The 16,805-nt window shown below is 46.3% G+C and overlaps 1 protein-coding gene across 1 annotated transcript; it reads right to left on the minus strand.

Moving 5' to 3' along the window:
- Positions 1-602: 602 nt before the first annotated feature.
- GPR20 (G protein-coupled receptor 20) lies at positions 603-14,011 on the minus strand. Its single transcript, XM_026058519.1, has 5 exons — positions 13,934-14,011; positions 13,274-13,281; positions 11,978-11,982; positions 2,498-2,501; positions 603-1,669 (listed from the first exon to the last, which is right to left on the minus strand). Coding segments are annotated over exons 4-5 (1,068 nt in total). The 5' UTR covers positions 2,499-2,501; positions 11,978-11,982; positions 13,274-13,281; positions 13,934-14,011.
- Between the last annotated feature and the right edge of the window lie 2,794 nt (positions 14,012-16,805).

Genomic DNA, 16,805 nt, shown 5'->3' on the forward strand with positions numbered 1-16,805 from the left:
AACATACACCCACATATATTTTTTCATATAGTTGAAGTAGTGAGAGGAGACATTACTGCTTAACTTTATCATCTCTTCCCTGAGAAAGTTTGGAAACAACTGAATAGCTGCAGGTAATAGGCAGGCTAGAGTATTTTCTGTCCCACTCTGCTGGCATCTAAAATCTTTGTAGTGGAAAGCTCTGGAAACATCTCTGTTATTCTTTACTCTTAAACACATGCCCAAGGCCTGACAGCTTTCATAGAAAACAAAGGGATTTACTGCTTTCTAAGTCATCCTAGGAGTGTCGCATTACAATGTCAAACAGGAAAAGAAAACCACAGTAAGGAATTTGTTGCTAGCAAAATGTCTGTATTAAAATACAAAGAAAACATTCCTATTGGGAACAGTAATTAATAGACTCTCTTTTGTATTGGTACTAACAACACTGGAAGTTCTTCTTTCCAAACAGACAATAATGTTCTTGAGGAATAAATTCCACCACTGTCATTCTGAACCTCAGCCTAAAAAACAAAGAGGTCAAAGACAATAGTACCATGAATCCTAACAATATTCCAGCATCATTACACTGGCTTACTGCAGCATGTCCCATCAGAAGTGGGTTAGATCTGGGCACTGCTTGCTGATGGCAAGCTCAGAGGGCTTCCTATTGTGTTTGAGAAGGCAATGATTGCATTGGAGCCCTTGGTGTTCTTGTTCATACCCAGGATGTCCACACTGGTTTGTTCTGGCTCGGTTTTCCTGAAGATGTTTTTCATGGTTGACTGAAAGTTATTGGTGACAAAGCAGTAGACAATGGGGTCCATGCAGCTGTTGAGGCTACTCAGAGTCACTGTCACATGGTAGACAATRAGGCTGACATCATTGGGCATATTTGAGTTGATGGAGATTGCTACCTGTCGCACGTGGAAGGGAGTGAAGCAGATCATAAAGATGATGAGAACAGTGATAAGGAGTTGCACAGCCCTCATCCTCCTCTCCCGACTCTGGTGCATGAGGCTGGGCTTGGACAGAGCACACATAATTCTGGTGGTGAAGAAGACAATTATGATGAGGGGGAAGAAGTACTCGCAGACCATCAGGGCTAGGATCTTGGAGAGGCAGCAGTTGGCAAACTGTATTGCCATGCTCAGGATGGAGAAAGTCACCACGGTTGCAAAGATCCAAATGAAGACACAGATCCCCTTGGCACAGGTGGGGTTCCTCCATTTACGTGAGGCCTCCACTTGTACGATTGCAAGATAGCGGTCAACACAGATGCACGTCAAGAAGAGGATGCTGCAGTACATGTTGACAAAGTAGCCAAAGATGTGAACCAAGGAACAATTCAGGCAGTCCCCTGCACTATAGAACATGATGAGCCGGACAGGCAAGGAGAAGCCCACCAAGAGATCAGTAACAATCAGGTTGATGGTGTAGATAACGGAGGTGGTTTTTGTCTTGGTACGGAAGCAGAAGACATACAGTGCCAAGCTGTTCAGCACAACACCAACCAGGAAAATGATAGCATTGACCACCATCAGGGCAATCCACAGGTTGTAAAATTCTCCGTACAGTTCTTTGTCAAGGTAGATGAAGTTGGAGAACAACCGGAGGCTGGAGTTGAGTCCCTGCGTAGAGTTGATAGAGTCAGTGACTGACAGTTGGGTAGAGRAGGTCGGCATGGTCACTGATTTCCAAGAGATCTGGAAGAAAAGAAACAGGGAGACATTGATGGGTATGTCAGCATTCCTTTAGGGCTCAAAACATTGTCCCCTAAGAACATTTTAACCAATGTATTTGCACAGCCTCAATGACAATGTATATTGCTGTAGTTTCTGAGCATTTCACCTGTCAATATATTAAGTGGCAGGCCGAGTTTACCAATAATCGCCTACAAAATACCTGTTTTTATAACTGCTGTTTTTTAGTGCTTCCAGCTGGGTGTTTCAGAGAAGATCCCCACACAATCCCCACCGCAAGTTGCTCTTCCCCTGCTCTGGGCACAAGTGTTTTTAGGGACAGAGCAATAACAGAGAAGTGAACCGTGCTGAAGGGAGCAGAAAGGAGAAGGGAAGGACTGGAGTGGTAAGGTGGAGAAGTGTGAGTCATGCTTGGCCCAGCCTTGTGGCAAATGGCCCAGGGAAGTAAACGGGGTTGCTGAGGGCAAGCAAGGTGCATTGCTGCTCATAGAGGGCACCGTATGTTTCCTGTCCTGACAGGGAGGGTTGGACTGATATGGGACTCCTAACAAGTTTTGTTTTCTGAACATGGCACTCACTCTTTTGACTACGTTCTTTTGACTACTTCTTTCATCAGAACAGCCTCTTCCTAGCTGGACGCTCTCTCTGCCGTGCCATGGGAGCAGGGTAGTGCTGACAGACACAAGAAGACATTTGCCCGACCTAATGGCACAACTGTAGCCCCATCATGTGACTCCTAAAATATCGCATCCATTCGCCTAGCCAGGTGATGACATGAGAGTCATGTGCAGCAGCGTTTTCAGGAACTGTGAGACTTGCCTAAAGGCAAAGGATGGCTGAATTTTCCAAGGCAGCACGAGCAGGTTGTGTGGCATCTTCTAGAGATTTGCATTCATAGCAACAGCAGCCGGGAGATTTCAAACCAAGGGCGTCAGCTGCTACTCCTGCCAGGGTCTGACAGTTTAATTTGCAAATCATTCCTGACTTATACACTATTTTAAACTGATTTGTATATTAAAAAGATAAAAAAAAAAGCCCAATATATACAGAGACTTGGCTGGTTTCAATAAAAATAAATAGTTGAAAAATGTCTGGAATATCTCAAAGTGGTTGAACAGGACAGTGAGGTTAAAAAAATCAGCTTGAATCAGCACAGAATGATGCTGAAAGACTTGAGTTATGAGTGTTTGAAATCCCTGCTACCAAAGAGCCAAGTGCGGAAGGGCTAGGAGACAACGAGCTTCAAGAACATCTTCCAGCACTCACAGAAAATACAGTGCGCCTGGGTTGCGTATCTGAATGGGGAAAGTTGAATTGCTAAGGGGGTCTGGATATCCAGCTTGCCTGTGTCCTTTGGCAGCTGGCTTTCTGCCTGCACTAGTCCTCTTTGCTGCTTCTGGGGATAGTGAGGATGGAATGATGGTGTCCCGTTGGCTGTGAGATGTTTCAAGTTGTCGATGGCAGAGGAGGAGGCTACCTGGGCCAGAAGCTTTCCAGTGAAAAGTGACTCCACAGGAGAGTTTCTGCTGGCCAAAAGCAAATGTTTTGTGGGGACTGTTCTAACTAGGTCCAGGGAGGGTCACAACTGATCTTGGCCTGCCTGATGAGTGCCAAAGCCCACCTTTCCTACCCAGCTCCAACAGAAACCCTGGTGATCTAATGAAATGTAAATCTCTGTTAGCCATAACTCTCAAGCTCTTGGGCTGCTCCACATCTCTTGAAAAAAGTAGAAGGTTTCCAGCTCTTTGGGATAAAAAGTTGGGGAACTGAGATTTAGGAGAAGAGATTCCCAAGGCCCTGAGCCTATGGATCTTCAATAGCTCCAGCCCCTACAGTTTGTATCTTCAGAACAGACAGCTGGGGATTGTCAAAATATTTTTGTTTCCAAATTTGAGTAAGATCAAAGGCTAACAGAACTGTATCCTCAATGACTATGAGATTTTAAAACCCTCYGAAAAATGCTGGCCAAAGGTGGCGGTTGGCTTGGTTTAGAGTTACAGTAGTAACCCTGGGAAAGAGAGACTTTTATAAGCACAATCACAGACTATTGATGGAGCATGTCTCAGAAATAACAGCAGAATGTGAGTTTTCTTTCTTTTTTTTTTTTTGGTGTTTTTTGCTGGGTGCACTGATGGTTCTGTAAATGAGCCACTGGTCGTGAGTTAGCTCAGGATGGRAAATCTTGTACTTTCCATCTTGTGGATAAAAGCATCTGTCAAAGTTGTGTGAACTGAGGAAAGGAGAAGTTGTTTAATAAAAAACCATACTTAGGGTCTGAATGRCAGGGGAGGGGTATGAGCTTTCCAGTGGTGTATAGGTTGAAGGCCTACGCTCCTGTCTCACTGCCCTTCAGCATTACGGGAACAGGATCATAGGATCATGGTAACATTGGCTGAAAGGGACCCCTGGGTCTAGTCCTACCTCCACCCTCCCTGTACTACTCTCCTAGTGAAGAAGTTTTTCTTAATGTCCAACCTGAACCTCTCAAACTGCAATTTCACAGAATAACTGAGGTTGGCAGAGTCCTCTAGCGATCATGTAGTCCAACCCCCCTGCTCAAGCACAGTCAGCTAGAGCAGGTTCCTCAGAACTGTGTCCAGTCAGGTTTTGAATATCTCCAAGGATGGAGACTTCACAACATCTCTGGCCGGCCTGTTCCAGYGTTTGAACACCCTCACACTAAAAAGCTTTTTTCTTATGATCAGATGGAATTTACTGCATTTCAGTTTGTGCCCATCGACTCTTGTCCTGTCATTGGGCACCACTGAGGAGAGTCTGTCTGTCTTCTTTACTCTCCCATCAGGGGTTCATACACATYGATAAGATCCCCCATGAATCATCTGTTATCCRGGCTGAACAGTTCCAGCTCTCTCAGACTCTCCTCATATAAGAGATGCTCCAGTCCCCTAATCATCTTTGTAGCCCTTTCCTGGACTCCTCCAGTCTGTACGTATCTCTCTTGTCTTGGGGAGTCCAGCACGGGACACACCACTCCCGATGTGGTTTCACAAGGGCTGAGCAGAGGGGAAGGAACACGTCCCTTGACCTGCTGGCAATGCTCTGCTTAATGCAGCCCAGGATGCCGTTGGCCTTCCTTGCCACAAGGGCTCATTGCTGGCTCATGTTCARTTTGTTGTCCACCAGGAGCCCCAGGTCCTTCTCTGCAAAGCTGCTTTCCAACTGGTTGTTCCCCAGTGTGTACTGGTACATGGGGTTATTCCTTCCCAGATGCAGGACTCCTTGGCTGTTCCTGTTGCTGTGACATCTGGCATTACAAAGAAGAGTTTGGTTCCATCATCTTTGTAACTGTGTTTCAAGTAGTTGTAGGCTATGATTAGATTTCCCCCTTTGCCTACTCTTAGTCATACTAAACAAGCCCAACTTCCTTACCTTTCCTCATAGGATATGTGCTCCAAGTCCCTGACTGTCCTGGTGACTCTYTGCTGGACCATCTCCTGTTTTTCATCATCCTCTTGAATGGAGAAGTCCTAAACTGGACACCTCACCAGTGCTGAATTAATGGAGTTAATAATGCCCCTCAATCTGCTGGCTGTGATTCTCTGAATATAGCACAGTGTTCAGTTTGCCTTGTTTTCAGTGTCAGTACACTGCTCGCTGGCATGTGTTCAGCCTAGGATCCACCATAACACACAGGTTCTTTTCAGCAGAGCAGTTCCTGGCCTGTGTTGGTGAATAGGATCATAGGATATGGCCAGGCAGGCTCCTGGGAAGGACTAAACAGCCAAAGTGTGGGTGTGTTCCTGCCCTTCTCACCTTGAAGAAGGCAGGGAATAAAGTACGTTTGGCAAATGGTCAAGTCAACACTCCAGATCAAGAGTCTGGTTATTCTGTGAGGTTCATTCAAGCCAGGTGAGTGTGAAGCAGAATATTTTTTGAGCAAAAGCAGAGACTAGGATGGGGAATTTAGAAGGGGTGGCATGATGTTCCCTCTATAAATGTTTAGAGAAGTGGCTTTACCATCATGAAGGAGCCTGGATCTGCTGGTCTGGAGTGCAGTGATTGTTCTAGTTTCTTCCTGCCTGTCATCTAGTCTCTGGAGATGGTGTCAAAGAAAAAGGCTGGTTTCAAATATCCTTGAACTTGGAAGGATATTTAAAATCAAATGGCAATTTGTGCTTTTTATGTAGCTACTCAATTGCATGTATTTGGATTGCTCATTGGCGCAGCTGGGGCTCATCCATAAAGCCCTCCTCAGATCAAACCCAGTGTTGAGTTATGTGATAGGAGTGAAATCCTGAAGACTGGGGTCAGAGCACCTGTAATGTCCCAAGGAACTGATCAGCAAACATGAGCAATCCTAACTCACAACCACTTTTGCGCTTCTTAGGACATCTCTAGCAGAAACCGGACATTGGAACATCTTGTGTTTCAGGAATGACTGGATTACCTCACTCTGCACTGAACTCCAGTGGCAGCCAAAGTAGCACACATGTTCACATTATTTTGTCTGGGTCTGATTGAGCCTGCAAACTCCTGGGGGAGAGTCTTGTCTCTTACATTTTGTGCCAAGCATGCTGTCAGTGAATAAGAGGAAAAACTAGACCCAAGACTGGCTGCAGGTAGAAGAGTTGGAACATCTGGTACCTGAGAAAGATGCATGGGGAGGATGCAGAGCGTGGCCCCATTTTCTAATGACTTTCTAATGATTTTCTCAACATCTCATCCTCTCTATTTGTTTGTTTAGCACTTTAATTACCCAATAACAAAAACAAATGAGCAGATGCCTGGATCTGCTCCCAGATTTCCCTTTGCAGATGCTGTCAAGGGGAACAACGTGGAAGCTTCTGCACCTGCGCAAACCAGGAAATGAAGACTTTGCTGCTTCTTGAGTGCAGCATGATCTTGTGTATCTGTGTTCATCTAGATGGGGGAGCAAGTGGAGAAGACAAAATCACCTATCCCACCTCTTAGTTATCCCACTATTACCCTGAGGGTGCATTTGTCTGTTTTCCTATTGTACTTCTAAGGTACTGACTGTTCACTCTGATTTTACAGTCTGTTAGCAGCTTGCCTCCTCTGGGAGATTTTTCTTCAGTCTCAGATACCTTCTTATYAGGAATACCTGACATTCATCTTGCATTTTTCATTTTCTGCTTCAGCAAAATTAGTAACTTGAAATGCATTCAAATGTGCCTCATCCTCAGATTGCTCTTGAGGTGTGTAGGCCACTTTACAGACTAATAGAATATGATCCTTTGAGTATTGCCCATACATGGAAATTAAAATCATCAGCATATACAGTGTGCTGCTTACATATTCACCCCTCCCACTGAGTCCCATTTACAATAAAATAAACCCTAGATGTTGTAGACTGCTAAAAAAACAACAGGTAGCACTTTGTCTGCCAGACTGAATATGCAATRCTGAAGTTGTGTAAGAGCTGGTACTGTATCTCTTTCCACTCCATGGCTGTCCTACATGGGCTCAAAAGCCGAGCAGTTACATGCAAGAAACCCCAACAAATTTAAATAATTCTGAAGATTTCCTCACTGACAGGCTATGAGCTATCTCTTAGTCTGCAATGCAAAAAGCCTTCCTCTAATCAAATTGTTGCTGATGGATGTTTGGGTGAATGACCTTTTTTGCTTTCTTTGTGGGACTGCTCTCATCTCATGGTTCACAATCAGAAGGGATGGAGGACTGGACTGGCAAAGTAATAGCATTCCTCTGAGTACTCTTAATGAGATGGAGCTGGACCAACCCCCTGGTTAACAGCTACTAAGTGTTTTTCCATTGTGGGTCTCCAAGCACTTGACAAAGGTACATTGCCCCATTTTACAGTGGGCTGAACAAGGCACAGAAAGGCAGCGTGACCTTGTGTCCAAGGAAAAAGCAAACATTTCCAAAAGTTTTCARTTCCAACCTCCCCCATTTCTGAGTCCAGAAATTCCCACAACCAGATCACTCTCCGTGATCAGAAATACTTGTGCTGGTGTTAGGTGGGTCAGTTCAGCTACCCATAACCATGGAGTGGTGACATATAGCAGTCAGTGTGGGTCATGGCTAAACACATGGGAAGCTTTGCAGCCCTGGAGACTTCTGCTGTTATGATCTCACTGCTTGTTGCCACTCCAGCTTGCAGCCATAGCATGAGCTCATGCAGAGCTACAGAAACCACAGTTATATTTGCTTACAGAATGAATAGCCTCTGAGCTGCCCCTCTCCCTAAAATCTCCTGAGAGTTTGGAGCTGGGCCTTCCTCCTGCTTAGTTCAGCTCTCAGCCCCCCAGATTTCCATGCTATTCCTGTTTTGTAGAACTGGTAGTCTGCAAAGCCCAAGATGGGTAAACAGGCTCCCCTTCTGAGTGCTGTCTGAAAGCGACACTTGGCTTACGCTGTTATGTTATACCTTGCAGGCTGGATTTTGTCTGTCTGGCCTGAGAGTATGGGTAGCATTTCCTTAAAAGTACAGCAGGCATCTGGGTAGAAAAGGGATAAGGGGAGGGACAGAGATTTGAGGTTGACCTGGTTTCCCTTGTTCTGATAAAGGTCCCTGTTCAGCGTTGGGAGACAGGGACTTGCTGTGAAATACTTTCTCTTTTTATGTGACGCAACCAATTCCATCATTCTTGGGCCAAATAGGAAACAGATGGATGCTGTGCTGAAACCGGGCCCTCCGGCTTCTTCCCTCGCTCGCTCACTGTTTGGCATTGCATTTATTCATTTAATATGGGCAGCTCAGTGCTACATCTGTCCCAGGAGGATTTCCTTGACCTTCTTGATCCTTGACCTTGATCTTCTATTTCTTTCYGCCCAACTTTTTGTTCAATGTCAGCCTTAAACCTCACCCTCCACTTGCAGAAGTCAATTTGAGTTGCTTCCTTGACCCAAGGGATTTTTGGATCTTGCTCAGCAATTCAAGTAATGGGACACAAAAGACAAGACGGGTCAGGCAACTGAACTCTGTCCTAACCGCCCTCCAAAAAGGTTATTTATTGGTGTGTGCAGATAGGATCTTTGCGTGCGGACACAGAGAGGGAGAACCAGAGAGATGTGCACTGTGATGGGAAAGATGAAAAGGACATTAAGAAACGAGAACGAGTGTTATTTTKTATAAACAGCTTCAGCTTTTCTCATCTCCCTGTCTCACTGAATCAGAACATCTGATCTGGCAAACTGGCTCCCCTATCGTTCCCCCTTTCCCCCTCATCTAGTCCAGCCTGCTAACGTTACTCTGCTGCTGGGGATGGCAGCAGCATGTGTTTAGTTTTTCCGCCTCTCYGTGTTTAAAGTTCCCTGGGTGATTTATCATCGTATTTATAAATGAAGGGTTAAACTTACTCTCTTTCAGTTTTAAATTGTATGATTCTCCTTCTGGCAAGCCCTCACTCAACTCTGGCTCAAACTGGCCAAATATGGTGTTTTTGTGCATGTCGAGGACTTTGCCCTATACGTGGTAGTGTTCGTTCTGTGTGCCTCACACACAGCATGGGGAGGGTGGGTTTGCTGACAGGGAATTGAGGGAGAAAGGGAGAGAAAGGGAATAAATCCAGCTGCTGAAGGGGAAGAGCTAGCTTCCGTCTAGCCCCCAGGCTCTGAGAAAGGAACTAATGTCCTGGGGAGAAAGATCCCACCCCGAGGCAGAAAGCGCTTTGTTAATGGGCACTTTTGGCAAAGGACACCCTTGAACTTAGCAGCCAGTTTTCTGCAGGGATTTGAGGGACTTGGCTGCAGAGGGATGCCCTGTGGGACTGTCACAAGCACTGAATTCTCACTGATCTACGAGCGGGGAGCCTTGCTCCCCTGCAAAATCCCCAAAACAACCCTATTTTGCATCGGTAGGTGCCTAAACTAAACGCTGCTGGTTCTCTGACCCAGCCTACCCTCCCTGGCCTGGCCCTGCTGAGTTGGTGCTGAGGAACGTAATTTAGGATTGTAGGAGGGGAATCATGCCTCAGGAAGCAATGGGGCTGTTTCTGGGGCAGGAGGACCCAGTATTTGAGGGCATCAGATCTCTGCTCTCACTTGTTTCCTGGGCATTGATGTGTCCTAGAAACCTCCAGGTCTGTAGATGGTTGAACAGTGTGTGTGAAACACCTGACTGCTGGAGAATTGCATTTGGAAATAGTCAAACAGTCCAAAGCGGGATTTTTTCTTTGCCTTCAGTGCTGTGGAAATACAAGGTGCTTCAGTGACACAGAACACACTGTTCTGTGAGTGCCGGATGAAATGACATCTGCTTTCATACGGTTTTGTGTCTTGCAGTGACTTACGGGATCGGATGAACACTTTCCCCTGGTTGGGTTGCTTATTGTAACTTTTTCCCATGTGGACTCTCTCGTGCCTTAATGAGAACTCACTTTGCAGCTCTTCCCTTGGCTCAGGCACTTGTTAGACTTTCTCTTCTCTTTACTACCTAGTTTCTTGAAAACTGAGGTGATCTTTCCTTTCTGCCAAACTTTGGGTGAAATTAGCCAATGGATTGAAAAACATTAGGAGGACAGAAGAAGCCAGAGCTGACAAACACACAAACATGACCAGCTAATCCTTATTTCCTCAAATAAGGGAGTTTACTAGCACTCTCCACCACATATGCTCTGATTTAGGTTTTCGTCCCTGCAAACTCTCAATTGCTTTGGCACTAAAACATTGTAAACAGGCCTGAGTGGCTTCTTTTCAGGGAAAAAACATTGCCTGTCTCCTCCTTTCTCTTTGTTTGACTGCACTGAAATAATTTCAGATTTACACCAAATCATATCTTCCTTAAGGCAGAACCAGCCTGACTAAGGATAGATATTAGCTGATTGCCTGGTGTCTGCACTGTTCAGCCATGGCCTGCTTCTCTATGTGTAATGGAGAGCATGATGGCCAGCAACTCCTACGCTTGTCTCCCAGTTTGAGTAGCCACATACCGAATTACAGCCAGAGAGCCTTTGGTCGGAGCTGAGAAGAAGGTCTGAATTCCCTTTGCATGACACCAAGAGAGATTAACAATCTCCTACCGACTTTTGCAGCTCTAATGTTGCTCTTGAGAATCAGATATTCTGTCTGGCCAGAGGAAAAACTTGGATGTCTAGCCCCTGGCATGGCCAGAGGCTGTCCTTTGGGCTGTGTAAGCCATCACAGCCTACGGATGTGTGGAGGCTAACACGATGTTAGTCTTTGGGCTGCTGTTGCTGATATGCCATTGAGCCATTTACCTCTTGTCTGATGTGCCTGAGTAGTCTACACTTGACCCTCCATCTCTAAGGCCTTGCTGTGGATGGGATATGGGTACTGCTGTGAGATGGGATTTGATTTCCACCCACCCGGCTGTGTTCAGTGCTTCATGTGCACATGGGTAGACCCCACATCCCCAGTAAGTCTAAGGCCAAAATCAGGTCCTCCGTGAGCGAGGGACCCAGCTGCCTGTTTCAGGCAGGGGCAGTCAAGCTGCAAAAGCCTGTGGGTGCCTGAGCAACGATTTAGTCGAACAGATCATCCAAGGCCCTGAGGGATCATTGCCAGTTAGAAGAGAGAGAACACAACTCTCTGAACTGCATTTATCTTCTTCATGGAGCAAAATGACCCAGATGTGAGGGAGACCACTCAGCTTGGCCCAGAGGCACACTCTCCGCATCTAGGTTCAAACACGCTGGTTAACACCAGGCAAGGGATCRCCAGTCCCAGACACCCCAGACACAACTATTTAACATCTGAAAAGATCTGCATGGTCCTCCCCCAGCCCTGTCCTGAGCATGCATGGAAAATATGGAACAAAGCTCCCAAAGATACACAGAGCAGGAAATTCATTTGTCGACAAATCTCTTAACGGTTTATACCTTCTCTACGCTCATTTGCAGCAGTAATGCTTCAGCCTTCAAAAGAAGGAGCCCAGCTGTGCGCACTGGTTTAAATGAACAAAGCAGCAGGCTCRCGCATACAAGCTGCAGCTCCCTGGCTGGCCTCTCAGGGCCTGCACATGTGYGCATGGCAGTTGCGGGGGAACCACAGGCCCTTTACAGGTCTCTGATATGGCTTGCTTATACAGGTCCTCTTGTAAGTGCTAATAAGTGCCTCCACTCACTTGTTTATACCACGTTTTATAGAAAAGTCCCTCCTGAAATGTTTAGACTTCTAAAATGCCTTATTGATACCATTGCATTTTTCATATCCCTCTTCTCTGCGTTACCAGAGCTTGGCCTTGGAATGACAGAAATATTAAGTGCCTTGGTGAATGCTCCATAAATCATGCTGTTAGCATTTAAAAGTCCAATATCTCATAGCCTGCCAGGGCTAGTACCAAGTACCATCTGTCATGAAGAAGCATGGAATGACATCTCTGCAATGGATACTCTTTCTAACTCTGATACAAGAAATCAAAGCATGACTTCCCTCTCTGTTCTTTGTGGGCCTATATAATGTGAGGGGAAAGTGCCTCTTTTCTGGGGAAAAAATTTTTTTCCAACAGGTTTTAAAATTATTTTTAGGTTAGATCTGGAAAGAAACTCATGGATTTGGAGTTGTATAAGTATAGTCAGTAGAGATGGATTTATGCCTGTCTTCTTGGGAGGTAGTAACATTACAAGAGAAATGAATTTGATTTTATTGAGATTACGGTAATCCATCTAGCATCTCCGGGGTGCCTAGTACACAGTGCTAGAAATGTCAGTTTGGAAGAAAAGCTATCATGGCTGTGTACAAGGAGATCCCTGCAGTGAGAATTGCCATATAGGCACATACAGGAACTTCACAGACAAGCGAAAAAATATTGCGAGAGATTTAACTGAGTGACATCTGGCCAATGCATTGTTGCTAGCTTCTGAAAGGGAAGCTTTTAATTGTAAATCTTTGAGCAAGTCTCCCTCTTTCTGCCTTCAGCTGCCTGTTTGCTTTATCTCTTGATGAGAGGCCCAAGCAGGACAGTGGGGGAAGAACAACAGCGGAGGTTTGCATTTGGGGAATACATTGGGTCTTGCATGGCCCAGGAATGCAGGACAGAAGAGGGTAGGCTCTCTCCCCAAGGAGCACAAGGAAAGGAGAGCGATCAAAATGCAGGTAGGGAGGAGATGAAGGGGAGAAACAGGGGAAGAAGGGTCAGATGTACTCCCGCTTCCTGGTGAAGGGCAGACCAGCCTGCCAAGGGTGCAACTCTCTGTGGCACAGTGCACGCTTCAAGTTGTGCTGCTCTCCTGGCTGTGGGGGAAACAGAGGCACAGAGCCATGCCCTGGCTTGGCCCAGGGAATTCAGCAAGGTGGGAGACATCCTCGGGAAGCAGACATTTCCTCTCTTCTAAGCCAGTTCCCTGCGCCCTGAGGGCAGCTTCCAGTTTCCCGTGCCTGCTTGGCCCTGGGTTGGTTTTCAAGGTGCCCCCAGGGTAGCTTGCCAGATCTTAACCTTTTGGGAGACTGGTTTCTGTTGTTTCCTTTGCTGGGTGCATGTGACACTCTGCTGTGCAGAGACAACCTCCCCTCCTCCCCCCCGCCCAGGTCCCTTCAGGGATTTGCAAGTTTTGGATAGACTGGGTCAACTGGAGAAAAGTTGAGCTGTTGGTGGGTGTAGTGCCAAGAAAGCAGTGAACATTTCTGAAGGGCATAAAACACGCCCTGCTTAAGGATCTTGGAAAGAATCTGTTTCTTTTTGGGCTGACCCAGCAAACTGATTCAGAGAAGGAAAACAGCATCTTCCTTAGAGCTGAACTTGCACCCTGCTGCACGGCCGAACAGAGACTAAAATGTCCCCAGCCCTGGCTGATCCCATACCTGGCACACATCTGAGGAACAGTGCACTATCTCCCCTCCTGACTTCCAAAATCTGCCTGAATCATTTCCCCAAGATTTTGTTATGCCTGGGAATACCTTGATACAAATAAGATATCATTCCTCACATGAGCTGACACAGTACTTTTCACAGCCATTTCATACACCTTTTCTCACTCCCCCATTTCCTTGGGAAACAGGCAAATATCATGGCATGTGCCAGAAACCTGGCTCTCTGGGGACAGGTAGCTCCTGAGGAGCTTCGACATTTGCTACAAAAACAGAGTCAGGGGCTTGCCAAGGTCTTCTTCCACATGTTGGATGCGGGGCCCTCTCCACCTCACTTGCAATGGCTCACAGCCCCACAAGGCTCCCTGCCATGATAACCATGCTTTCCACAGCAGACTTTGAGTTCGGTCTCCAGTGATTCCCTCCTGGCCCCCTGCTGCCACCTCTTCGATACCGTGCCCTCCCTTTCTCTCTGACCAATAGCTCAAAGCATTCACTGCAACAGTCCCTGCAGTATATTCCTTCACAACAGATTGACTTACCTCTGGCCCGATCTCCCTTCTATGTTAGAGGAGCTGCCGTTAAGAAAATTTCCTCATGGACCTGAATGTAATCGCCCCAGGAAAGAGACATCTGTTCCTACAAGCAGAACGACTGGAGTGACTACAGAATATGAAGAAATGCCTAATCTCTCTCTCTCTCTCTCTCCCTCTCTCTCTCCCCCCCTTCTCTTCTAAATATAGCCTTGCAACTAATGGGAAAAAATACACACGACCAAAAAAAAAAAATTTCCACTTGTCTTCAGTGTTCAGAATTTCTCCCCAAACATCTGGCTCCTTGCCCTAAGTCTCTCTGAAATTTATGAAGTGTTGGAAATGCTGAAGATCCAGCCTTCCTCACGGTGTTAATGCCTAAACATTGCTAGTAAACTAAAACTGATGTTGCTGACCCCCTTTGTCCCCTCTCTGTGTCAACTTCCCTGTGTCTCTGCGGGAACAAACTCTCCTTGCTGAGCACTAGCCAGCTCCAGGCCACTGCAATGTGGCTGAGCCATTGCCGTGTTACATGGGAGGAAAATACCTCTCTTTTCATCTTCCCGATATGAACTGTGATTAGACAGAAGCATCTCTGGCAGTTGGAGGAAGGTGCTGTATCAAATGCCGTGACGCCTGGGACATGCTCTGAGCTAAACCAGTTGTGCAGACCCCAAGAGGGGACCTGGCACAGGGAGATGAAGGATGACCTTGCACGCTTTGGTGACTTCTGGCTGCACTAATCTGGGAGAGGGTTAATAAGAGGATCTATCCAAGCCATGGCCTTAAGTGGCTGAGTGTATATGAGATGAGAGTGGAAATGAGAGTCTGAGGTTCCACCAGGGAGCCCCCCAACAACTTGCCACATTCATCCATTTTCACACAGCCCTTACCTACTGATGGTAACCGTCATTGTGGGTATCGGGACCATCTCAGAGCTGGTAAGCAAATGGGTAATCCCCCAAACTCCCAGCTCATGATGGGACTACCTGGTCTAAATTGGGTAGCAATACATGCCATCTTTTGTGGGGCGCGGGGAAAAAAGGGACATGCAGAGATGTTACCTCCAGGAGGGTATATGGTAGTTATAGAAGTACCTTCTGGGAAAATGAACAGAAAAATTAAGGTGAGAAGCTGCATCAAATATAGTTATTTAGAAGGATGGGGAGGATGGATGCTAGATTTTAGTGTCAGCCCTGGACTGCTCTTTTCCCTCATCCTTTAGATAAAGACAACGCTGGTGCCARTGCAATAAACATGCAGGATAGGGCCCGTCACAACACGACAGGATCAACTGAGAGGCATTGAATTCCAGGTCAAGAGGCCAAATCCATAAATAGAGGAGAGGTAAACTCTACACATGTGTGTCTCACTAGAGCACAAACGGTAGCTATGGATATGAGAGAAGGTTGACCTCATTTTCTGGAATTAGTTTTTCACCCTTGGATCTTTCCCAGGAAGGCTGAGCTGATCTTTTTTGTCATGTTATTTTATTGATTTTCTATTTTGAATTTCCTCAGAAYGAGGGGCAGATTCTTCCCCCAATTTCAGGAACATCCTCCTTGACTTCACGTGCTCCTGATCCAGACATCCAGCCTTTCACAAYTGACCTCCAGCTCAGGCATGTGTCTGGGCTCTCATCTACTTTTCACTTCCTTACGACTTGGAAAGCACGTATGATTGGAAGGCCTCCATGAGTCATCTCTGGGTAATAAAGTTGCCCTCACTTCCTTCCATGCTGGGAGTTAAATGGGAGGAAGAACGAAAGAGAAGAAACCAAYCTATGATCAAGTGCTGGGCCAGAAGACTGAACTTGGACCCCATCTTTCATGTTGCCAATGGTGGCAAACACTTGAGTTCCCCCCAGGTTGTCAAAAAAACTTTTATATTTAGGGAATAAATCTTCAGGGGAGGAAGCCTCTGGAGTTACAAATGCAAGACTGAAAAAAGGAGGAGACTTTTCTCCACGATGAGATATTGGTACCTACACTCTGTTCACCTGATCTGGGACTTCCTGGCCCTTGCAGTGTCTTGTTTTTGTGCTTTTGCGTGATACATGGGAGCTTTGTTCTCATCCCTCGTGCACAGGATAATGAGTGCTTTGCACTCCCCCGCTATCCCAGCCTCTCCCTCCTTGCCGAATTTAGTGGCAACAGCTGCAAAGTTTCAAGTTGTGCCTGAGATAGTGCAGAGCATGCCATATTGGGAAGCAGATGCTGCTGTTAAGGTGGAGAAGGCACATCCRGGCTCTGGGACATGCTTTGTCCCAGACCCAGTTCCCACAGTTGACTTCAGGAGGAGTTGCAACTGTAGCTGATGAATGAAGAGCTTCTATTGTCTTTTGATTTTCAGACATYCAGACAGAAAGACAGGAAAAAAAGGGAAGCTTTAGTTAAGTGGAAAATTCTCAAGCTTGTTGGCTGCATATTCAACAATATTAAATATTGCARTGGATGTCTTGAGGCTGTAGGTAGAAGAAGGTTTTGGCTCAGCTGAAATTAGCATGTGGGAGAAGGAGTCAGAGCACGAAAGGGTGCTACTGGCCCATATTAATTCYTAGCAGTCCCTTAACTGCTTCATGTAAAATAGGGATGGGACAGGACTCTGGTTAAAAGCCCGCTGTGTCACAGAGCAGCAAAGCAAGAAGCTGGGCAGCTCTGGAGAAGGTGRACAAAAGGGTGATACCACACAATTTTCTGTGGAGATGTCTTCTCTGCTGTTGTCAGAAGGGTTTTCAGTCCTATTCAAAGAGGGGAGTTGAGCGTCCTTTCACCCCTCGCTGCATGAGAGGAGATGGAGATTGCCACAGCATAGTGAACTATTATACTGTCARGATGGGCTCAAGATGCATGGCCATATCAGTTTTCAGGACATCTCTGCT

This window comes from Apteryx rowi, unplaced genomic scaffold (genome assembly GCF_003343035.1).
Source record: "Apteryx rowi isolate R43461 unplaced genomic scaffold, aptRow1 scaffold_148, whole genome shotgun sequence".
Lineage (NCBI taxonomy): Eukaryota > Metazoa > Chordata > Aves > Apterygiformes > Apterygidae > Apteryx > Apteryx rowi.